The 25,596-nt window shown below is 46.4% G+C and overlaps 1 protein-coding gene across 1 annotated transcript in view; it reads left to right on the top strand.

Annotated features, from left to right (window-relative positions):
- Nucleotides 1-25,596, top strand: part of LOC146772865 (rho guanine nucleotide exchange factor 11-like) — a 260,444-nt gene that overhangs the window by 182,246 nt on the left and 52,602 nt on the right. The window contains 3 exon segments of the mRNA XM_085637039.1: nt 8,861-9,069; nt 13,103-13,130; nt 21,401-21,829. Of these exon segments, the coding sequence (XP_085493165.1) occupies nt 8,861-9,069; nt 13,103-13,130; nt 21,401-21,829 (666 nt within the window).

The following is a 25,596-nucleotide window of genomic DNA, read 5'->3' as shown; positions in this document are numbered from 1 at the left end:
CACAATTAGACTGGGAATGTTGGACTGAGAACCACTGGATAATTCTATTGGTGTCTTTTTAATAAATTATGCGGAACCACTTACTATGCAGAAACACTTAATGCACAATGTTGGTTCTAGCCATGTTCAAGACACGACCCCTAACATTACTATTAAAAAGACGAACGTCTGTACCAACTTTCAGCTTTCTATCCCAAAGTGAATGATTTTCGTTCGAAAACAGGCTGAACAGCCGTACTGTTACTTATGAACACTTGCCAGGAATCTGACCGCATCTGTAAACGTTCCTTAAGCAGAGGTCCCGCATGCCCCTATGACAGTCACTACAAAACTATGAATGCTGCATACCTTGTTGTTCAGCAGTGAAGTTTATCAGATTGTTTCAACAAACTGCAGTTCTTATAACAGCCACTAGATGTGAGTATGAGCACACGTGTCAAGACTTGGAAGCAGCAGAAACTTTAGGATACAAGAGAAAACGACATTCTTCGGTGAGTTTTTGTCCAGCCTCTCTGAACAGCTGGATATCCTTGCAGCAGCAAATCACAGTTTTGTGAACCATGTTTGAGCGAACAGGAGCTAAAATAATGTTGAGGCAGACAAACTGCTGGAGGCTGCATTAAAGATACGTAAAGCTAAGTAACTAATCAAAGCTTGTTCATCTCCTGTCATTGCACAACGGATGCAGGTCACACAAGAACATGGTTGAAATCGCTGCTGTTGTGAACAAAGTAAGGCTCTGCAATTTCCTGTAATCTGTCAGTGTAGCGTTCCTGACGCTATGGATTGCATAATTGCGCAGCAGCGCTAAATAAGACACAGGAGCCGGTACTTTGTAGTTAACACACGTGGCTCCGACTGCCGCGCCGAGGCCACGCCTCTTTATTTATATTAGCTAGCGCCTGACGTCACGCGTCAGCGCTAGCGCACCCCCCGGCAGCGCAGAAGGCTAGAACGCCTCGCGCGCGCCGGACATTACATTCCTTCCAACCTTTATAAAACATTAAGCAAAACATAAAATCAGAGACCAACGATGAGTCTGTTACCAGTCTGCCAGTCCTTACAGGTCACACCATATAGTCTGCCAGCTGGGATGACGGTGCCGGGTTCTTCCTCAGGTTGTAGCGGGATGGGCCGCCTCTGGAGAGGGCCACATCGGGGGTTCTGCGCCTTGGGGTGTTAGGCTCTTGCCGGGATGGGGAGCAGCCGGGCAGGTTACCCCCAGGGGTGGCTGGGATGGACTGGGAACCTCCATCCTCACTCCGACCGTCCTCCCCCTCCTGATCTCCGCTCGGCTGGTCGGGGCCCGGCCCCTCTGGTGCGGCCCCGGGATGTGAAGGTGTTCCTGGGTGGACTTTTTTGAAGAAGGATACATCTCGGGTGACCGTTTCCGCTCCTCTTTGGGCGGTCACCATCGTGCCTGTCCGGCGGGTGACGACCCACGGTTGTGGTTCAAAAGGAAGTCTGAACTTGCTGCCTGGGTAGTGGTTCTTCACGTACACTCGATCCTGCCGTTGTATCGTGGACTCCTTAGCTCCCCTTCGTCGGCTGGCATGGTCATTCGAGCGCATCTGATTGGCTAGAGTCTTTTCATTTGTGGCTTGTGCCGGAGCCCAAGTAGGGTGGTGTGGGATCGTGTCACTTACGACTCTTCCCATGGTGGCTGTTCCTGGCGCCGCCTCTGTTGTTACATGGGGGGTCATCCGGTATTTCCTCAGGAAACTGTATATCGCCCCCTCCAGTGGAGATCCGTCAGCCATGGCTATGCGGATGGTTTTGTTGAGTGTCCTCATAAACCTCTCCACCTCTCCATTGGCTTGGGGCCACCGTGGTGTTACTTTGCGGTGATGGATCCCCCAGCTCTTGAGATATTCTGCAAACTCCTGCCCCTGGAAAGGCGGTCCATTGTCGGTCTTGACCACCCCGAATATGCCATGAGTGGCGATGGTTTTCTCGAATTTCGGTATTACTTCAGTGGCTGTCTGGCTCCCCACGATTTCGACTTCTGGATATTTGGTGAAGTCATCAATAATGACTAACGCATACCATCCATCCGGGAGATGTCCGAAATCGGCGCTCACACACTCCCATGGTCTCAGGGGATTCGCCGCCGGGTGAGGGCGTTCCGGCTGTCCTGCTGCTTGGCACCACGTGCAGGTTCTCACCGCCTGCTCAACCATCGTATCCATGTCTGGGAACCATACTTTGGCTCGGAGCCGGCCCTTCGTCTTCACCATTCCTTGATGTCCCCTGTGGGCAAGGTCTACCGCCTGTTGAGCGAGGCTGGCCGGCATGACTAGCCTCGGGCCCCACAGAAGACATCCTTGGGCGTCAACGGACAGCTCACTTTTCACTCTCAAGATGGATTCCAGTGCCAGCTTGGCTTGGGGAGTCCTCCTGTTTAGCGATTCTTGGATTGTCCTCCAATCTCCCGACCTGACGGCCTCCGCCGCTGCTCTCAAGCATTCATCGCCTTTTGATGCTTCTATGATTGCGGCCAGGCTCATCGGTAGGGGTCGTGACCGCTCTGTCACATACCGGACGTACTCCTCGGTATCCTCGGCCTCCTCTTTCTCTTCCGTTGTGGCTTTCCACGGTTGCCTGGACAGATAGTCCGCCGGGTTCGTGGCCCCTGGTTTGTACTCCACCCGGTAGTCGTACCCTTGTAGTTGGAGTATGCACTTTTCAATCCGGGGTGGCGGCTTCGAGGAGGACCCTTGGAATAGAGGTATGAAGGGCATGTGATCGGTTGTTACCGTGAAGTGATGGCCATACACTTACACATGAAAATGCCAGCAGGCCCAGTGGATGGCGATGGCTTCTCGCTCGATTTGCGAGTAACGCTGCTCCGTTTCGGTCAGGGACCTGCTGGCGTAGGCGATGGGGGCCCACTCTTCTGTGTTCTGGAGTTGGGTCAATACCGCTCCCAACCCAAAAGGGCTTGCGTCGACCGCCACGTTGGTGGGCTTCGCCGGGTCGAAGTACGAGAGGGTAGTGTCCGCAGACAGGGCCGCCTTCGTTGCTTGGAACGCTTGCTCCTGTTCCAGGCCCCACTGCCACGCGGTCGACGACTTGGTCAGCTCCCTGAGGGGTTTGGTGAGGTTGGAGAGATCCGGAATGAAGCGGCCGCAGAAGTTGACCATGCCCAGGAAACTCTGGGCCTCCGAGATGTTCGTCGGGGCTGGGGCGTCTTGGACATCCTTCACCTTGTCCGGGTCTGGGGCCACCCCTTGGTCCGAGAAGGTGTATCCGAAAAAACTGATCTTGTTCTGCAGGAACTGACACTTCTCCCGGTGCAGGGTCAAGCCTGACTCCTGAATCCTTTTGAGGACCCCTCTCAACCACTGGTGGTGTTCCTCTATGGTTGACGCATATATTAGCAGGTCGTCGCTCACATTAAGCACGCCGGGGAGCCCACTGAGGACTTCTCTAATGGTACTTTGGAATACCTCGGCGGCACTCGAGATGCCGAAGTTGAGGCACCGATACCGTCTGAGGCCCACATGTGTGGAGAACGTGGTAATGTACCTCGAGTCCGGATGAAGTGGTAGCTGGTGATAACCTGAGCGTGGGTCCATCTTCGAAAACCACCTGGCCCCGTTCAGCTCTCCCAGGATGTCATCAATGGTGGGCGTCAGGTGTCGCTCCCTCTTGACCGCGGCGTTAGGGAGGCGCATGTCCACACAGATGCGGACTTGTCCTGGCTGCTTCTGCTTCCTGGCGATGACGATCGGGGATACCCACGGGGTTGGCCCGCTGACCTTTTCGATGATGCCTTGTCTCTCCAGGGCCTCCAGCTCCTCCTCGACCTTTTGCCTCAGGTGGAAAGCGATTCGCCTGTGCCTCAGCGCCACTGGTTGGACCGACGGGTCGATGTGTAAGGATACTTCCTTTCCCTTCAGGCCCCCGATGCCTTTAAAAACTTCTCCGAACTCTTCCATGATGGTATCCAGTTCTTCCTCTAGGACTGCCATGGCAAACGAGATCAGTCTCAGCTCTTCGGCCGATTGCCCGCTCAGCAGCATCCCGCTGCCCTCTTCCGTGACAGACGGTGGTGTTGATGCTCCTCTCCCCATGTTGTAGCTCTGTCTTGAAGCACCCAATGAGGGGAATGGGTGTCTTCTGGCCATACGCGAACACCCGGATCTTCGCCTCTCGCAACGGGGGCTTGGTGCGCAGTTGGTGGTAGACATTGGCGGCCATCAACTCAATGGATGCCCCGGTGTCAATTGTCGCCTTTACCTCTTGTTGCTGGACTAAGATGCGACATTTCGGAAGTCTGCGCTTCTTCTTCTGCGGCTGGTGGATCGCAAACACATAATGGACTGGGTACTCTTCGGTGTCATCGTCCATGTCCTTGCTGTCTGCCTCTTCCTGTACCGCATGGGCCGCCTCCTTCTTGACTCTGCTGGACCGGCACACCGCCGCAAAGTGATTCATCCACCCGCAGGCGCTGCACTTTTTCCCTCTGGCCGGGCAGTCTTGCATGCGGTGGGGCTGGCCGCCACAGTACCCGCATTCTTTCTTCTTCGTCTCCGGTTGCCTTTTTCCTCCGGCTGGTCTCCCTTTGGGCCGCACTACGTTCACCGCTTCTGCCACCTGCACCTGCTCCGCCTTCACGGGACGATGTAGGGCTGCTTCCATGTGCAAGGCCCTTGCCTGCAAGAGCTCCTTCGACCGTCCGAGGGTGAGGATGTCCACGAGGGGCTTTCCTTCTTCCTGGAGGACCGTGACTCGGAGCTTGGACGAGTAACACCCCTGTATGATTTGTCCTCGGATCTCCTCTTGCTCGTCGCGGAACCCACACGTGCTGGCTAACTCCTTCAGCCTGCCATGGAACGTATCCAGAGACTCGTCCGCCTCCTGTTTGGCTTGATGAAAAATGAACCGTTCATAGTCTCTATTCGCCATGGGTTCGAAACGGGCGTTGAGCGCGTTTAGCAGCGTGTGGTACGTTTTCGGCGTGGCTTCCACGAGAGTTTTGTAGATGAGGTGGATGTCTTTGCCTCCTAGATGGAGCAGCAGTGCTCTGCGCCTTTCCCTCGCGATGCCAGCCCCTTCGAAGTAGATTTGTAGGCGGTCCGTCCAATCCCTCCAGCACGGGGCAAGGGACGACGGGGCACCGTCAACGGCAAACGGCTCAATGGCGGGAATCGACTCCATCTTGGCACGTGCGCAGCACGCGGTGGAAGCCGGCTCCCTCTCCTCTGCGTCGAAGCCGATAGGTGTGCACCCCCTATGGGCGTTGCGCGTGGACTTCCCTCGTGCTTCTACATCAACCAGTGGGCGCGCATACCTCCAGACATCATCCGCGGGACTCCTCAGGTGCTCAGGGGCTTAGGCGATCCCACCGGGCGTGGGCCTGCTCTGGTGGAGGGTGTGGCCGTCGTCAGGCACCTCTTGGCAGCAGGCGTGGTACCACCCGGGCGAGACATACCCCTCACAGGCTGCGGGATGGGGCTCCAGGGCTCTCACACAGTCACCACCAATGGCAGGATGGGCCTTCAGGGCACTTTCAGCGTCCCCCACCTGACCTAACAGCAGGCACAGCCGGGTCACCATGAGGAGGGGACTTCAACCCAGGCTCAGAACACATGGGTGGCCGATGCACACACTGTGGGGCACAAAGGCAGCAAAGCAGGGTTCAGTACACCCCTCGTCGCCAGTGTAGCGTTCCTGACGCTATGGATTGCATGATTGCGCAGCAGCGCTAAATAAGACACAGGAGCCGATACTTTGTAGTTAACACACGCGGCTCCGACTGCCGCGCCGAGGCCACGCCTCTTTATTTATATTAGCTAGCGTCTGACGTCACACGTCAGCGCTAGCGCACCCCGGCAGCGCGGAAGGCTAGAACGTCTTGCGCGCGCCGGCCATTACAGTCAGTTTCCCCTTCTGAAACAGACATTTAAGGGTGTGGCGCTCAGCATCTCAACATGAGCAGTCATCAGCCAATACTGCACGAAGGTGTACAATCACAAAGCCTCTAAATGGGATGGAGGCAAGTGTGAGACTTGTTTGAAGTGAGTGTGTGCAGCTGTTGAGATTCTGCTGCTCCAATGTAAGGAGGAGGGCGTTTGTCCGAGCAAGTGGGAACTGTTTGAGCTCTTGACATCTGCCTGCACCAGAATTGAGTGCCAGCTCTTAGGTAAGAAGAGACATGAAAGAAACAACTACATTTGGAAAAAAAGAACTGCATCGTAGTGGAAATTCCCAAGAAAACATCAAATAGTTTTTTACGTAAAAGGACACCATACAGTCGACACTAAAGGGGGCTACTTATTATCCGGTAGTGCACACAGTGCAAGAGCAAAATGCTGTTACTCACAGTCAAAGTCAATGGTTGAAGTGGGCCTACTCTGTGCCCCATGCCATATGTTGTGGTGGGCAGAAGCCAAATGTGAATGAGACCACAGTAGGCTAATAATGGATAAACAGGGATGACAGAAAGCCCCTGAAAGTATGCATATTACATATATTTGTTTACTATGAAAAACAGAGGTTTTCGTTAATGCCTTACCTAAAACGTTCCTGTAGTGACAATTTAAACAATGCAGTTTCTCGTTATCCAGGACAGGTATCCAGTGCACTGTCAGATCCAGATTTAAAGACACCTCTTGATTGAGAATATGGTCTCTAAGCAGAGACCCATCTAGCCATGTAACATTCCCCTACTCTACGCCAACCAAACTTAATGTAATGGGGAGCTGCTGCCAACAGCCAACTGGTCAAGGGAGCCACGGGTCAGAATATTTTGGGAACTGCAGCTCTATGTGGTGTTGTGCAGCTCCAAACTTCACGGAAGTGTAGGAGCGGAGCCACATACAAGTATCAGCCCGCCGCACTGACGTCAATTTCTTTCTATCTTTCTGTACCTTTCAAAGCAGTTCCAGGGCTAGGCTCCTAATTTTTTCGGTTCTGCTACGACAACTAAAACAAATTCCTGTTTGCTAGGGAACCATGTTCCCATCCAAAAGAACAGGTTTCAAACCATGCTGCATCTGCAAATAACAATGTTGGTCGCATACCTCAGCGAGGTTTGTCTTTGGTGATTGGGTTCAGGACCCAAGGTGATTTGAAACTGGGAGATGGAGCTGTATCTTTGCAAGCACAAGATGCAATAATAATATGAGCTACGAGAGCACTCCCACTCGACCTATGTCTAATTTACTGGTGGCTATAAAAGCTCGCCGGGCTCCCCATTGACACAATAAATTCAACATTTTTTTAATGTTCATTTTATCAGAAGTTAAAACAATTTATACAAATACTTTTCCTTTTTTTCCACTTGTTTCTTGTATTGCTATATTATGGTATACAATTTATAATTTCATCAATTTGGCATAGTACACAATGTTATTCTATGCAATTCATCATTTTATCACTTCAACATGATGTGAGTTGTATATTATATTCACATAGACACCCCGTGCTGTGATCCACTTGACACCACAAATACCTCATATCTCTTCACCAACTACCCAAACATACTACTACATGCATACTTCACACCCATTCTGTATCCAGCTTTAATGGCATACACTTTTCTGCGTGTGAATCACTTGTTGAAGAATCCCTCTTTAGTTATCCATGATTATGTTACCAGCTGGATTTCCTTAATGTCCACGCACGTTTCGGTGGGTTACTAACTTTTTAACCACCTTCTTCAGGACCACTCCTATATAAATTAGTATTAAACGAAGGGTACCGGCGAATCCATAATCTGATTGTTATCACTTCCAGGGTGGAACGGAGCCAACAATGAACCACATGGCCACATTTCTGCATGTGTGTATCAGGTTTTGGCTTCATTCTTTTGCTGCCTTTCTATTGCCAGACCAGACCTGAAAAGTGGAAGTTTCCAGCATTTCGATACATTCTATTCAATAAATATTATTTGAGGTTTGATCATTCTACAGTTCGATCCTTCATTTTGAAATAGGCGAAAATCAAATTTTTTATTTAAAGTGGAAAGCCGTTTTTATTCCTAAAAGTTGAAGCAATACGCTAATCTTCAACTTAAGACTTTTTTTTGCTCCTAATGCATGCTCTCTTTTTGTCAGTGTACACCAGTGTTTCAGTTGAGCCACCAATCGTCCATAGTAGATGCAGTTTGCTGCAGTTGACCTGCTCCCACAATTCAATCTATGGATTCCAACTTAATTTGTTAACCATCGATTTTTAAATTCCTTGACATTTACAGAACATTTTAACATTTTCAGTTTTACATTTCCCTTTTTATGTATATAGATGTTATCCATATGCTAATATTATTTCATTTTCGAAACATTCAGTGACCCCCTGGGTGGACTCCAGGTTAATAACCGATGCCCTTTTGTACTCTGTATTCTTTCTGCCTCTTTCAGAGCAACTAAAGCCTATACCCCTGTCAGAAATTCAACTCTTTGTACTGCTAAGAAAGAAAAATGCTTTAGTTGGAAATAGTGGTATGAATTACCAGCGATCTTCATACTAGAAGGCCAAATCATAAGAGTGCTTCTCAACACAAAAATCATTTTCTGGTTGCTTATCTGATAATATCCCACCTAAATGGTTTTTCTGATTGTTCATCTAATCGTCTTTTAGTAAATAGTAGAGTCTTTCATTTAAAGATGGCAGTCCTTACAGCATCATAATGTAGCTGCTTGGTTGAAACTAACTAGTTCTTATCATTACTGCAGTTTGTCTTGATTGCAATTTCCCAGGTTATTGCTAGTTTGCACCCTTAGACATCATTCAAGTTATAAGAACATATTGTGTTCGAATGTTATTTATCCAAGAAAAGACTCTATAGAAATATTGCTGCAGCTGTTGAATTGTAAAGCATATTTTCTACCAATTATGCTGTTCACATGTCTAGATGATCCCAATTCAGGAGAACTGCTGAGGCAAGTAAAGCATCCAGTTTTAATGAAAGACCTGGAAATAGAGTCCATCGAAGACAAACAGGCTCCTCTGACGCCAACTCAACTGACTGCGCCATTGGAAGAGCATCAAACAGAGCAGTATCTTCTAGAGCTCCCTCAGTGCGATTCATTGAGTTCTACCCACGCCCCCGAAATCACAGGAGCAGGGACATCTTAAGAATTTTGGGGACCCTGGGCCAAACATATTTTTGGGGCCCCTGTTCAGAACAGCTTTGAATTTATGATCCAATTTGAGCCCCTGTTTCCCACACAGTTTCCGCTTCCTAGCCTATATATTCCCGATCTAAATGGACGCGCGCAGCTGACAGCGGTAGGATTTAGTGTTTCCTGCCCTCCTTGTAGGTTTTTTTAATACTTTTTAAAATGTATATGTGTGGCTGAATTACTCTGTGCTTTTCTCCTACCTACGAGCACTTGCACTTTACTTGATTCTGCTTGCCTACACCTCCTCAGCTGCTTCGATTCGCATCTCGCTTTTCCTCCAGCCCTGGTCCGCCGCGGCTGATACGCCGATTGTGCGGAGGGCTGTGGCTACTATAAGGCTCCTCACTTCCACCCACGTAGTTTTCACTTCCTCAGCTGCATTAGCGATCCAGTTTGCATCATAGGCATTAGTCGATATATTCCTGATGCAAAAGGATGCGCACAGTGGGCGCGCCGCTGGCACGTCAAAGGCTCACCAAAGGCAAGCCCGTCTGCGCCTGGTGGCGTCCGACGCCGGCCATGCTGCCCAGTTCCCCTCCGGTGAGTTTCTTCCACTATATTACAATAGGGAAACACTGCTTAGTCTTAGGCGGCTACCATTATGTCAGTGTACAGCGGCTGATCCGAGCTTGGAGGTAGACTTTCGATGTAATAAGTGCAACTGGTCTCTCCTACAGCCCAGGAAACCCACACCCAAGATACTCCCATGCAACAATAAGTGTAAAAACAATAAGAAAACAAAGGACTTAAAGGCCACCCTTTTAAATTGTCGCTCTATGCAAAAGCATGAACCACACATTTATGGTCTACTTTTAGACGAACAGCCTGATCTTTTATTTCTCACTGAGACCTGGCTGTCTGAAGTCTCCAACCCTACTATCACCTCGGTCATCCCTACGGGTTATAAAATCCTTAGGAGGGACCGACCGAGTGGGAAGGGGGGCGGTGTCGCCATAATTTATAATCAAATACTAGACTGCTCTCCCATCCCAATGGAAAACATCGAGGGCGCAGAGTCCTTAGACTTCCACTGTACCTTCTTCCCCATCATAGCATAGCTGGTTTTCTAATTTACAGACCTCCCAGTGCAATTGGAAATTGTATTACTACGCTTAATACAGCCACCACCTCCCTGGCCTTAAAATACAACTGCCTTATTCTGGGAGATTTCAATATACGTATGGACAATGGAAAAGACCCTCAAACAATTTCCTTGTTGGAGACGCTGCAGGCCTGCAACACGTTTCCATCAATTTCTTCGGCCACCCATGAGAAGGGCCATACCCTAGCCAAATCTTTCACAACTTTGACATATCAGTAAGCCTACCTCTTCCCATTATCTGGTCTGACCACCTCCTATTAAAATTTGTCATTCCCAACTCTGCCACAGCCCCTCGGGCTAACGCAGGGAAGAGGGTCCCTAATTACAGGACATTCCATAAAATATCCATCCCGATGTTAGCAGACGCCCTCGGTTGTTCCTCACTGGAGCGGTCTGTCTGCCCCGACTCGGACGCCCTCTCAATAGATTCATGGCTCCGAACTAACATTGATGCACCTGTACCAGTTTTTTCCTGCTCCTTAAAGATTTCGCCCCCACCAGCTCCATGCTTTAACGATTCCCTCAGATCTAGCAAAAGAAATTGTAGAAAAATGGAACGTAAATGGCATAAATCCTATCTACCTTGGACAGGAAGGTGTATAAATACAACTTAAAAGCTCATTACAATCTCGTGAAGGCACCCAAGAAAAACTTCTTTAAAACCAAGATAGACAATGCCCAAAATAAGAGTAAGGTAATCTTTAGCATAGTTAAATCCTTTAACGCCCCGAAAGCTGGCACAAAGGAAGGGCCATGCACGCAAGAATGGTCTAAGCAAATAGCTCAATTCTTCCACAAAAAGATCCCTGTGATCGAACAAGCCTTCACTCACATCTCAGAGGAAGAACTGACCTTCTACCTTAGTTCTAATAGCAAATTTCACCTCTTGGATCCTCCATCTTTACTAGCTTTCCCTGAGTTTCAGCTTGAAGAGTCACTGACCCTTCTCCAAAGCATTAAGTCTGGTTCTCCTACCGACCCATGTCCAGCGAATATCCTGAACCTATTAGCTTCCACCATAAACCTCACTGTAAACCAGCTCTTTAATGCTTCCGTATCCTCAGGCAACATGCCGAAATTATGGAAGAATGCTAAGATTCTTCCACTGATAAAAAAGGCTAACGCCAAACCGACGGACCCTGCCAACTACAGGCCAATCTCCCTTCTTCTGGCCCTCTCCAAAGAATTAGAGAAGCATGTAAACAAGGCCCTCCAAAAACACATTGAAGATGGGAAGCTCCTTCATGTTCCCCATTCTGGTTTTAGGGCTAACTACAGTACGGAGTCCGCTCTGCTGGAATTGGCTGAACATCTCACGGGTAAGCTGGACCAGGGAGGCAAGGCTGTTCAGATACTGTTCGATCTGTCGGCGGCCTTCAATACGGTCCCATTTGAGAGGCTCCTGGAGAGACTTGCTAACATCCAGGAGCCTTAACATGGATGTCATCCTTCTTGGCAAATGGATCTCAGGACATCTGGCTCCCCCTTTCTCATCCCCGGTTCCAGCCATGATGTCCCTCAGTCCTACCCTTTTTAATATATATCTATCCCCCCTTGCATTTCTGGTAGAGGAAGAGGGCGCCAAAATTGTTTCCTATGCTGATGACACTCAGCTGATTTTTACGTGTGAAAACTTTGACGGGGCATTGATTAGGTCTTGCCTCACAAAGGTTTTTTAACTGGCTTAAGATCAGTCAGCTGAAGTGCAATCCTGACAAAAGTGAAGTTGTTTTCTTTGGTAATCCAGAAACGCCTGACTGGAGCTCTTGGTGGCCAAAAGATCTGCCACCCCACCCGCGGAAAAGGAAAAAGTCAAAAACTTAGGAATTGTCATAGAAAAGACAATCTCCATGCGCTTTCAAATCCAAATCTAACTGGCGCTTGCTTTGGCATACTAAAAAGTGCTAAAAATATTCCTGCCACTGTTACCGCTTGAGAGCAGGAAGATCGTGATGCAGGCTCTGGTGACATCAAAGCTTGACTATGTCAACAGCTTGTACCTTGGTCTTCCCAAATCCCTTATCCAGCACCTACAAGTGGTACAAAATGCAGCGGCCAGAGCCATCCCGAGACCTAAACCCAGATCTAGTATGGCCCCTATTCTCAAGTCTCTACACTGTCTCCACATAAAAGAACGGATCGACTTCAAAGCGAGGACCATCTTCTTTAAAGCTTTCCACGGCTTATGAGCTGGCTACCTAAATAAGCGCGTTAATCGCTATACAACAGCTAGACCCCTAAGATCTTCAGATGCCAACCTAGCCCTCGTGACTAAAAAATGCTGTGGCCGCACTGGAGGCAGATCCCTCAGCTTTCTAGGCACAAAATTGTGGAAGAGCCTCCCTGAGTCACTGAGACTAACCACAGACCTACTCTCTTTCAGGAAAAACTTAAAAACCTGGATTTTACTAACTGATGGGTCTTTTACGCACGTTTTCCTACCGCTGTCATGCGCCAGGACACTCTAGTCTGAGTAGTTGCGCACTTTATTAAATACACTATTTCATTTCATTAGGTCCCTGACAGTGCAAAGGAACACTCGTTCAAATTCTAAGGGCCTTATTTATGAGGCCTTGCTTCACTTTTATGCCGCAAGTGCATCACTTTTTGTGATGCACCGGCAGCGTAAAAAATGTGCCATGTTGCTCCATATTTGCAAAGTGACGCATCTAGGCAGATGCATCACTTTGAAACTCCTGCACCACATTATACCTGCACCAGGTATAATGTATGCAGGGTGGGTGTTGCCCCGCAAAAAGCCTTGTAGAAGTGGCGCATTGAAATCGATGGGAACTCAGTGCGCCACTTCTAGGATGCCATTGCCTCAATATCTTACACCTGCCTCACAGCAGGTATAAGACTGATTCAGGCCCTTTCGGACACATTGCTGGAGTTGGGTCTATTTTCAGACACACCCCAGCAATGCATCACTTTTGCGCCTACAGATACGTCAGAAATACTGACGTATCTGTAACTCCTTGCGACATGATGCGTCATACAGTAAATATGACGCATCCATCATGTAGCAAGGAGGGCGCACTGAGAATTGACGCATCCCTGTTTTCACACAGCGATGCATCACTTCTCATAAATAAGGCCCTAAATGTGTTTACATCCAATATTCAGGGATAGTTATGTGTGTTTTCAATATTGTAACACAGCAGCAGCTCAGCAATATTACTGCAAATAATCTCTGTAACGCCCTCCCATTTCTTATATGTAAGGCCTTGTTTTGATCTAAAAGAAACTTTTTTATGTATATTGCATGAAACATAAACATAACATTTCTCTGCAAAATGGCTATACTAGACTCACAAATAAGGTACATAAAAAAATTAATTAAAGGAAAACAGTATTTAAAACAATCTGTTTAAGAATATTCAAGGTCATTAGGGCAAAACTCTGGAGAATGGAGCTGACTCTGTCAGGGGGCCCCCTGAAAGGCTGGGGCCCTGGGCCAGAGCCCACTTTGCCCATGCATTAAAACGTCTCTGCACAGGAGTGTTAGCAGAGGATGTTGAGTCCAGATCACTCACATGTTGTTACCTGCTCTTTGTCCATGAATGTGCTGTTCTGATAGAGACTTCTAACCACAGATTCCTCACCTTTTGAATACTCCCCAGGCATTCGACTGGATCCAGAAAATCTTTATCAGTACACGTGCGCTGGCAGGTGGCGCTAGGGGCTCTGCGTCAATGCCGTTTTGGATATGATGTGTGTGGTTCTATATTTAGGCACTACTCAAGCGCACTGATATCAGTTCCTTTTTTCCCCGTTAACTGACGGAGATCCGGAGCAACAATCATTGTTGCAGGGATTCTGCACATACCCAGAGCTATACGCAGGAAAACAGGACCTCGATGTGTAGGGGCTGAGCCTTCCTACCGCCTCAGTACCCAAAATCCCAGAACCGACTAGCTATAGTGTCTCATTTGTTCTCCTACACAATCACAAAGCTACAAATGATTAGACAACCCAGAACACAACACTCCCGAATCTCTCAGGAATCGCGGTAGCAAGACCTACCCTTTCGCTCGCTCACTCACTCGTACTTGTCCACAATAAGAATTGGCAGAGTTACTGTTATAGTTCAAAATGTTTATTTTAACTATAGTGCTCTATATTGCAGTATACGAGCCACTACGAGCAGCAAAACGCATAAACCTAAAACAGTTAGCATTGTTGCAATTCCATAGATTATAAAGGGGGATCTCATCATATACAGACAGCGGATAAAGGACTATGAGGCCTAACCACCCTCCCCTTGGCTAGAAGTTTTATTATATAAAAGAAGATCTGGGCTTTGTCAGCAGACCCGATACCTTAGTGCCTAGATGGTATTTCTACATCATATGAACAGCATAGCTCTTCTCCCTGGAAAGGTCCATCTCCAAGTGTCTGTTAGAACAACATGCATCCCCATAATATCAAAGCACGAGTTCCCAGCAATAGCAGCTGTGTAAGCATGTTTTGTCTAGGTGCTAGGGACAGACCAGAACAGAATAACAAGGGGCATTGTTTATCGGCCTTGCACACTGTGTGCAGACTAATCTCCAGGAACAAGCAGAGAACGCAGAAAGCAGACGGTTCTCATGTGAAAGGCACACACAGAGTCTTGCAAAATAAAGTTATGTAGTAACGTGCGCAAAAGCAGCATCATGGCAGCAGAGCTCATGCTAACTTAGCAATGTTGACAATGAGCCTAATGGCCATATGACATCATCTCATTGAGACACTTCCTCAAAGATTTTTCCTTTAAAACCAGTATGGTAGCGTATGAGTTACCTGCCAAATCTACAGCCTTCAAACCCTGTGGGAATGTTCCAAACAAGTGTCTGTGACTGACCCATATGTGGTTTGCCTGTGGTGCCTGGGGTCAGACCACAATTCCAAGACCTTCAGTGACTGCCTTGATGCATTCCCAGATCATTCAAGACTGAGAAGTGAAACATTTCGTGACAAAGCACCTCAAGACCATGTGCTGGGATAAGTTGATGTCACAGGCAGCGACTGGTCCCGCTCCCAAGGTCACTCCTGTGACAGGTCAACTTCATGATTGAGATCCTTGGGCAAAACCAAGAAGAAGCGCAAGAAATCCAAGCAGAACTTGGTCGGCTCCAGCCCCACTTCATTTCTAGAGAAGGCATGAGGGCGTCATTGTGCCTCCTTGTTGCTGTCCCGAATTCACTCTATTTCAGAGTAGTTTCTGATCCTTGCTCTTAGGTAACTGGAATTTCTTGTGACATTGGCAACGCTCCAGCAATCCAAAGACTTCAGAAAGCCATGGTGCTTTTTTTGGCACAATAATGGGTCACTGTGATTAACCTGTGGGCCCTAAGGAGCCAAGAGGGTTCCCAACCAGGATTCCGCGGACGGATTATCCCACTCTCTCAGTTATGCCCTTTGTATCTGCTCAGGGCTCTGGCTTGCCTTTAGTACCAGTTCCCTCCATGACACCACAGCCTATGCAGGAAGACAACCCCAGACTACGACGGCCAACCCATAGTGCTGACTAACCCCGAGACGGCACTGTTCCTACCTCGGCCGAGGCCTCAACCGCTTTACCTATCTTCTTATTCCAACACAGTGCCTCTACCTGCTGGAAGGCCTCCTGTCCTTCATGAGTCATTTGGCATTGACTCCGATAAATTGGGGCTATGATGCTGGGGATGAGAGTACAATGCTTTACCCAGAGTATAACTTGTATGAGGATATCCCAGATGGCAGTGGTCTGGATACTTCCTCCGGCACTGCACTAGTTCTCCCCCGTCCCCGGGTCTGCCAAGTAAGAAAGTGCCTCCTTTGCTATGGTTCTGCGTAGGGAAGCAGATGGTTCTTGATCTTCAACTTCACTTTCAGGAAGTTAAAAGCTAATGTTTTGTGGGATGTGCTGCTAACTGGACAGTCAAGTTCGGAGCCCATTAAATGAGGCTTTCACTGATCCCTTACTAGGTACTTGAGCCAAACTCTGTTCAGGTCCACCTGTGCATCTCCATATCGACATACACCATCACCCAGCTCAAGGCCATCCACCTTTCCTCACACAATACCTTACTCGTGAGAGCACTGTGGTGCAGTCTTCAGCCACTAGAGTTAACCTAGACTCATTTACCACTACTCCCCATGACACGGAATTGAAAAGGATAGCGGCCTATGGTAAGCATATTTTTCCTCTATAAGTTTGGCCCTTTGCTCAGTGAAAGCCAGCTGCATGTTAGGCTGCTGCTCTTACACTCTCTGGGATTCCATGGACCATATGACGTCCATGGTCCAGCAAGCAGCCTGGGACTTTGATTCACAGACAATGCAAGATGGTTGTGATGCAGCCATGTGCACTATCCGCTGGAAACTGGATACTACTGATTCCTTTGGTAGGGCTATTAGCACCGGTGTGGCCAATCGCAGGCAAGCCTGGATGCGGTTGACCGCCTTTTCAGGGGACATTCAGGCCAGTCTCATGGGCATGACGGCGATATTGCAGCAGGAAGTGCAGGGGCTTTTTGTCAAAGGAGCCTTAAAGAGGGTACTGGTGACACCAGTCAGTTGTGGTTGTTATTACCACTACTTCCTTCAAGGTCTTCCTCTACCTCGACGACTGGTTCTTGAAAGGGGGTTTGCCCCAGGCAGACATCAACCTCCTCCAGACTACGGCGTATCTCCTGACAACTTAGGTGTGCCTGAGTCACACCTTACTCCTTCGATGAAGCTCTTATGCCCAGCTTCGTTGAGGAGACTCCAGGACATTTGGGCTATAATCTCAATGTTTAACCTCGGTCCTGTATCACAGCGAGGATGACTCTGAGCCTGCTGGGACTGATAACCTCCTTCATCTTGCTGGTCAAGCACACCAAATGGGATATGAGAGATCCGAAGTCCCTGTAGGCCCAGAACCAGGGGGACCTATCTGACTTTGTCTAGATTTTGGAGGAGAAAGCAAAAGATTGTGAGTGATGGCAGTGGGACCTTAATTGTGTTGGCAAGAGACCTCTCTACTTTCCCTACCCAGATCTCACAGTGTTGACTGGTGCATCGCTTCTGTGTTGGGGAGGCCAATTCGAAGAGGTGGAGATTAGAGGCATCTGCTCTCCAGCGGAGGACCAGTTCCATATCAACTTTCTGGAGCTGAAAGCCACGCTCTTGCTGTTGAAAGCCTTCCTGCCCTCCATCAAAAGGAAGCCATTGCCTATGCTTACAGACCAAACCACTGCCATGTGGTACTACAACAAGCAGGGCTATGTGGGGTCAAGGGACCTGTGAAAGAAGGCTTTGCATTGCTAGACATGGCTAGTTCACCAAGGGATTTTTCTGGTGACACACCACTTGGCAGTTTCCTTGAAAATCAGAGCAAATTAAATGAGACATCAAGCCTTGCGGATCATGATTGGCCGTTACATCCGGAGCTGCCCCGTTATTCTTTTCTGCAAGTGGGGAGAGATCAGGCTCGATGTTTTCATCACTGTAGATAATGCATGTCAGCACTTTTGCATGTTGGAGTTTTTTGCCGAGAGACAAACTCCATGTAGGGTGGAGCTCGGGCCACTGCCGATACCTCTCCTGCCCTGAGTTCTGAAGAAGGTCAGGATAGACTGGACCTGAGTCATCCTAGGGTCTCCTGATTAGGAATAAAAAGAATGGTACCCCAAGTTCCTGGGCATGATCATTTGCCCCTGTATCAGGCGGCCTCTTCAAGAGGATCTCCTGTTGTAGCCGCAGAGCAGGGTTCTCTCCCCGAAATTTTGCAATCTACACCTCCATGTTTTGAAATTGAGCAGTGGCAGTTGAGTTCTTTGAACCTTCATGCTGAAGTCGTGAAAGTCATCTTGGTACCCAGGCATCCCTCATCTAAAGCTGTATGCCCCTGGCGTTGGGATATGTTTGTGGTCTTGTGCGCTACTAAACAGATAGACCAAATCCATGACAAACCGTCCAAAGCTCTGTTGTTTGTGCTGTCCATTTCCAAAGTCAAGGCATTGCTTTGCGCACTGATAAAGGGGACCTGTTGGCTCTTTCAGCCTCCTTACAGGTGCCGGACCAGCCATCATTATTTAAATATCTCATTGTAATGAATTTCCTTAAATGGTCACAACATGTTTCCCCCCTTTTGTGTTTTTTGTGCCCAATGGAATTTAAGTTGGGTCCTCACATTCCTCATATGTGCTCCTTTTGAGCTCTAATGCAGTTGTCCAATTAGTCTCCATAACATCAAGACAGCCTTTCATGTCGCTATATCATCGGGGCTACGGATCCACGAGTTGCAGGCTCTTTCTGCTAACCTGTCCTTCAACACATTCATTGCAGAGAAGCTGGCTTTGCGGAGTTGAGCCTCCTTCCTTCTGAAGGTAGTTGACTCCCTTTCATGTTGCTAAGAAAATTACTCTTCTGGGTTTCTTTGCTTCACCTCACCCCTATAACGAGGAGGAGAGCCATCACTGGTTAGATCCAAAAAGGGTACTACGCTTCTACGGTGATCACACCAAAAAACTGTGTGTGAATTATCAGCAGTTTACCAGGTTCACTGGAGCGAAGAAAGGCAAGGCTCTGCAGAAACTGACCATCTCATGCTAGATTGAACTCGGCATGTTGTCAGAAGGTGCCAGTATTCAATATTTGTCAGGTTGCTATTTGAGTGTCACAGAATATGTTCACAAAACATATTGCCTATGCAATCAGGCCTGCCAGTAAGGGCACTTTGACCGCTCGGTCCTTACTTTTCTTTTTTAGCTTGGTTAGTTGTCGAACTCAACACTTAGGAAGAATTGCTTAGGTATATATTCAAAAGTTGAGGTATCTCTAGTTAAAAGTCTTGATTCGAATAAGAGGTGGCTTACCTCTGGTAATGCTTTTTCTGGTAGAGACGCTATCTAATTTCAGATTCCTCAATGACCCTCCCACCTTACCTGTTCCATGAACTGGGCTCTTTATGTAAAAAGATCCCAATTTAGGAATCTGCCCACTGGTCAAAACCAATCTGATTGCCTCCATGTCTGTGGGCACTGATGCATCAAAAAAACAACTGATGCCAGCACGCTTTGGTGGCATGTATGTATGCATGCACATGTCACATCTGGTGTGAAATGACGACACCGTGGAGATGCTTGCGGCACCTGCCAGCACGCATGTTTATTGCTGATGATTTTCCAGATCCAATCTGGCACACGAGGGAGTATTCAAAAGTTGAGGAATTTGCGGTTATAGAGTGTCTACCAGAAAGAGCGTTACTAGAGGTAAGTAACTTGTTTATATGGCATCATTTCAGAAAACATGTTTACTATATCACTTATCTAAAGTATTGTTCAGATTTCACTATGATAAAAAATGGTAACTTCTATAGAGTGCAGAGTTAAGAAATATCATAGACTTCATTGACTTGCAAGGGAGAATGGGTCTTTGGGAATTGAGAAAAAATGTGTTTTCACTTAAGAAGGTCATAGAAGACCCAAACCTCTGTTGAATATACAATTGGAGGTCTTTTTTCCTAGTCCAAAGCGTATGTCTTCAGAGCATTATATCATGTTTAATGTGGTTACAATCTTGTAAAACATGTTTTTTTTTAAATCAGGAGACTATTATACAATTTTGTGATGGGCTTAGTGTTATATCTATATAGTGCAGAATACACATCTAGGAGTGTCAGCATGTTGATAGGAAACGCATGAAACAGAATCCTATAAGAACACATTACATTTATGGGCAAACCAAAATAATGTGGTAATTTCAAAGCAGGTGTGAGTCTTAAAAGGGTCAGTGGGGCATACATGTGAATAAGAGAGAGATTACAATTGACTCATGTGTAAAAATGGAAATAATAAAATACCTTGAATCGATTAATTCGCAAAATTGATTGCCCATCATAATAGACTGTGGAGAGGGCAGCAGCATTTTGATTTGTTTAATACATTTTCCATGCTTGTGGTCTGGTGGAACTCATGGAAAATGTTGTCTCAGAGCTTCTTCATTTTGTCATTTTCTGTCTTTCTCAAGGAGCTCCTTGATTATTTCCGACCATGCGATTGTCTTGGGCACGTGACCTCTGCAATGTGCAAGTGCTTCTAAATCTTTACTTACAGAGCTCGATATGAAGCACAGTGCAATGAAAACAGAAAGACTATTCTGCGTTTGTTAAGAATATTGTGCAGTGCTCCATTCCACTTCACTCAATCAAACATCCCAATCCCTTTAATATAAAACAATATAAAATAGCTAAATTATGGAAATATGTAACACAGCATAGAGACAGCAGAGTGATTTAATGATAGCTCAGCTAGTATTTTGTTTTCAATGGTGTCCTCATGGAAGTACTTGCCAGACATAACTAAATTAGTAATTTCAACCTCCTTTTTTCTTCTGTTTTTTTAACTACGGTGCATTAACGTAGATTCTATCAGCCTATTGGACAGTGTGGAGTCCTTCTCCCATCCTAAATAACCTACCTTTGTTTCTCAGTGCCTGTGAAAGCTAGAAGCTGTCACTTTGTGCTTCAGTTCTCACTCACCTTGACTGAATTTACACATGTTCCACGTATTCTATAATAGATATAAAACACTTTGGGGCAGCAGTACTCTATGAACTAATAGCTTAGAAGAAAGTCTTTCTTTATTAAAGTAGTTCCCAATGTCAAAACGTCAATCAGTTTGACAATGTTTAAACTAAATGTTATAAAGCAAAATCATATTGGTGGGATGAGTGTATCAGTTACCCACACCACTTGTGTCTTAAAAGTATAGTGAAAAAACTATAAAACTGAATAAACATTCAGTTCTTCAAAGCACCTCAAGGGTAAGTCAGTCTTGAGTTGCTCGAGCCTTGTTCATGGTAAATACCACTAACCCTGAGACTCCCAGTCTTTTTTTCTCTAATTGTGCAAGCCTCGCTGATGCATTCCATGATATAGATATTTAAATAAACTTCCCAAATGAGGTTCCAAAAAAATTCTTGTTTATTCTTTGCAATCTCCAGTGACAGTGTTATGCTATCAGAAACTGTGTATCTATCCTGTGTCATTGGTGTTTTTACTACTTCATGTTCACTTGATCATGTCTGACAATTATATGACCTAAACCTCATTTTTCTCAAGTATTTATAAGTAGCATTGGTGTAAAATGGACTAACATCTATAACCTGTGTTTGAAAGTGGAAGAAAAACTTACATGGTCCATTTTTCTTACAGTTATACTCCCACAGCATTTGATGCTGCGGAACCTTCCACCACACAGTGATAGTGACTTTGAGAGGGATTTGAAACTCGCACCTGAGGATGACCTGAACCCCACACCCTCTGTGGTTGGAGGGAAGGGGCACCCATGTGACACTGTGACAGTCCATCAGGATACACGGTTGGAGTCTGGAGATGGGTGTTATCTGGCTGGAGCTTTCACCCAAGGACATTCAGAGAGCAGCTCTGGGAGCTGCATGGCTCCTATAGATACTACAGATTTCCTTAGCTTCAGAGACATGAACATGACCAGTTTGGGAAGGCAGCAGTGGCAGCAACAAGGGAGAATCAACCAGCATCTGGAGTCTGAACCACTGGACGCACAGGGGCTCTTGGAGGAGCAGTGTTCACATGGACGAGGCAGCATAAAAGTTGAGAGCGAAGGTAACATAAAATTACGCTTGGTGTTCTTGATACTGGATTTCTAATTTTTTAAGCAACAATGATTCACAGTCTGGGGCCCCTACATTAATGCCTTCTTCAATAAAATCCTGGAGGGCGTTAGCATCCCCCTTCATGGTTAGCTGCAGAAATAATCTCTATCTATAAGAATGGAGACAGAACCTCCCCGAGTAACTACAGACCAATCAGTCTGACTGATAACCTGGAAAAGGTTTACTGCTATCAAATCTGATCTAGGCTACAAGACTGGTTGGATGAGAGAATGATTCTTTCTCCCTTCCAAGCAGAGTTTCGCCCAAAGGTGAGCACCATTGACCAGGCCTTTCGCTTGAATCTAATAGGATGGAAATATCTGGACCTTTCTAAAGACCATCTTTACATCACTTTTGTCGATCTAAGGGCCATGTTTCACCTGGTCACGAGATGTAGTTTGTGTCTCGCCCTATCCAGATTGGGAATTGATCCTTGCTTGCTGAACATCCTTAAGAGACTACATGAGGGGACCTATGCACAGGTGAGATGGGGACCAATGGGGAGCTCACTGAACGCCTACCCACCGCACATGGAGTGCATACGGAGTGTGTTCTCACCCCAACACTATTCTCCCTTTATATTAATGACCTGGTGGACCACTTGTCAATATTCATCTGTCCCTACCCCTGGATAGGGGGTTGGCCAACACCCACAGTTTTATTTGTGGATGATACTGTCCTGCTCTTTTGAATGCCCATGGGGCTGCAGAACTGAATAGTTTATCAGAGTACTGAGAATCTAGAGGCATGGAAGTTGATGCTTCCAAATCCAAGATCCTGTCTCTAAACCTGCACATATCCCATAGTAGGATTTTTTTTTATATGTGCAGAGCCAAGCTCCAGCAGGTTTATCACTTTGACTATCTAGGGGTGAGGTTTCACACATCTACTAATTGGAAACCCAATTATTTAAATCTGAGCTTTCATTGACTCATGGATCGCCCTGTATTACCAAATGTTACAAAACCACTGCACCAAAACCAGTGCCCTTAGTCGTAGACATTTACAGGGCCAAGGCACAGTCAGTAGTCCTAAATGGAGCTGAACTGTGGGGGATAAAGGACATTAAGGGGCTGACCACCAAAGAACACTGTCTTATAAAAACCTTATTTACTTTACCCAACAGTACAACCACACTTCCCCTGTGTTTTGAGATACGACTTAAACAAATCGGGGACATAGCAAAAATAAGACCACTACTTCTCTGAGTGCGATTGTGGTCCTCCTCTGAACTGACTAATAGGTCTGCGCTTGAGGAAATTGTTAGCATGGGGAATTACATTACTATCTCCTGGTTCAGCAATGTGAAGTTGCTTGGGCATGTACTGGTCGGACCCTTTACTATGTAAACCTAACTCCAAGTCAATTGTTAAGGAGAAATATTGGACCTATGTGACTGAGTCATATCACCGTAATGTGAAGTCAATTGGGCTGACTGATTGGTTCCTGGACTTTAAACATGTCCCCTCTTTAGAGCCTTATATGGACGCCTTTGTTTCACAGCTAGCCCATACCTTGTTAATGAAATCAAGACATGGCACCTTACAGGTGAATACATTTACTCATAAATAGGACTTAGGCGACTCTAAATTGCAGAGCTGCATGATCTGCACTGATAGCATTGAGGATGTTGATCATGTATTGTTTTTCTATTCACTTTATGTAAAATCTAGAAGGTCCTGGATTAGGTCAATGTGTACTACTTTGGGCACAATACATTTTAGTGTTGCCTATCGCATTCTAAGCACTGACATCAGTATCCCTAGGGCACTAAGCCTGGGTAGTTATCTTTTAGCAGTTAGATACACAAGAAAACCGCTGGGCCTCCAGCTTTAATTATTTAGCAAGCTTCATGGAGATGATACACATTGGGCTACTAGGGCATTAAGCCTGAGTAGCTAGCCATTATATAATGCAGCTCGGACTTGAACCCCTGTGCTATTGATGCATGTCTACATTCCAAACTGCTCTTCTCATGAACCATGCTTACTCGTATGACGGGACGCTCTTCCTCCTTTTAAATCATTGGCCAACTGGATGCTCTGCTATTATGAACTTGAAGACATCATTTGCCTCTGTGTATCGGTTTGCTCATTGATTTTAAATATAACTTACATCTGCATGTTCTACTCTGATGTTTTTACATTATTAGTACTGTGCTAAATGAATTCCAATTAATCAATTGATGCTATACTTATTTGCATTTTAATTATGAATGCTGATTTTAATGTGTTTTATTGCAATATTTTTAATTGTCTGTTTTATGGGCTTATTCCCAATGATGACTTCTATGCTTTGGATCAAAGATAGTAATGAGCGATACGTTTTCCTTCCAAACTGGTTTTTGTCCTTAAATGTTGCAGATTCATTTTTGCTTGGTAGTTGATTTTGGGAGATAGAACAATCTATTTAAGGCGTCCTTATACTGGTATCGTATAATCACACAATCAAAGCTGTTTCTTTGATCAACTTCAGGCTGAGATGACTGTGGCACACTGAAGATGGGGCTGGGAGGTTTTCACAAGCTAACTCATCTGATCAGATAGTGAGCTAGAATAATAACAGTCACATTTTGATTAATTTTGGGTCTAGAGTTTGCTGCTTGATGTTTATTCAAAAAGGCTTACTTTGGCTGGCAGCCATTGAGAAGGGCTTACTCTGCAGAGGGTGGAGTCATCATGTTAACTCCTAGGGTTATCGATTCCATCGATTATAGCCTTAGAGCCCACCGTAGTAGGCTCTACCAGCCATTAAAGGCCTGCCTCAGCGTCGGGGTTTTAACAAGGGAGCGGCCCTTTAATGGCCGGTTGAGCCCGCTACGGAGGGCCCTAAGGCTCTTAAAGCATTCTGCCCCGAGCGCATGTTCTAATTCGTGAAAGACCTCACGGAGCCCATGGGGGTTGAACTCCCCTCGGGCTCCGACCGGCCTTTGTTCACAGCTGTGGCTGTGAACAAACATTGAAATGTTGATGCTCCGAGCTTCTACCTGTCATTAGAAGCCCAGAGCATGCCATTGTTTTCTATGGAGCGCTCAACATTCCAATGTTCTAAAATGGATTAGAGTTGTAATTAATGATTGATCCCCTCTCATCCAGAGACCTGTTTGGAGCAGCTGCACACTGTACAGAGATATAAGCATGTTTGAAAATAGTTCTTGTTTTTGTGATTTAGACTCTACTTTACTGGAAAAAGGAAAGTTCTCCAAATGTTTTGCTGACCCTATAGTTTACCTTCTAAGATTGAAAACTTGTTCTTGCTGTTACAGCACGGTATATTAAATATATTTCTTGAACACAGTAATTCCTCCAGGATTCATGGCTGTCACCAAATAAACCTGCGGTGGGACAGTTGACTGGATGCTTATGCTGTAGACAACCAGGTCTTCTGATGGACGAGTGCAGATGATTCATCAGTTTGCCTGCGGACGCATTTGTCTTTGTACCGTTGATGAGAGACTTGGAGGAGGTTTTTCAGTAATGAGAGTGACAAGTACAACATTTATATCCTTGGACAGAAATGCAGGATCAACTTAGTGAAGAACTGTGCGTGTAATATAGACAGAGTGAAAATCTGTATGCTTCGATTCACTGGAATCGGTGATGACAGGGCAGAAAAGTAAAGTAGTTTCAGGTCAGGAAGCAGATCTGGACAGTGTGATTCTGGACACTTTGCTGATATAATTTGTCTTCTGTATTAAGGATAGATCCGTTCTTAGTT

The sequence above is a fragment of the Triturus cristatus genome, chromosome 12 (genome assembly GCF_964204655.1).
Source record: "Triturus cristatus chromosome 12, aTriCri1.1, whole genome shotgun sequence".
In the NCBI taxonomy this organism is placed as follows: domain Eukaryota; kingdom Metazoa; phylum Chordata; class Amphibia; order Caudata; family Salamandridae; genus Triturus; species Triturus cristatus.
This window is presented reverse-complemented; position numbering and strand designations above follow the sequence as displayed.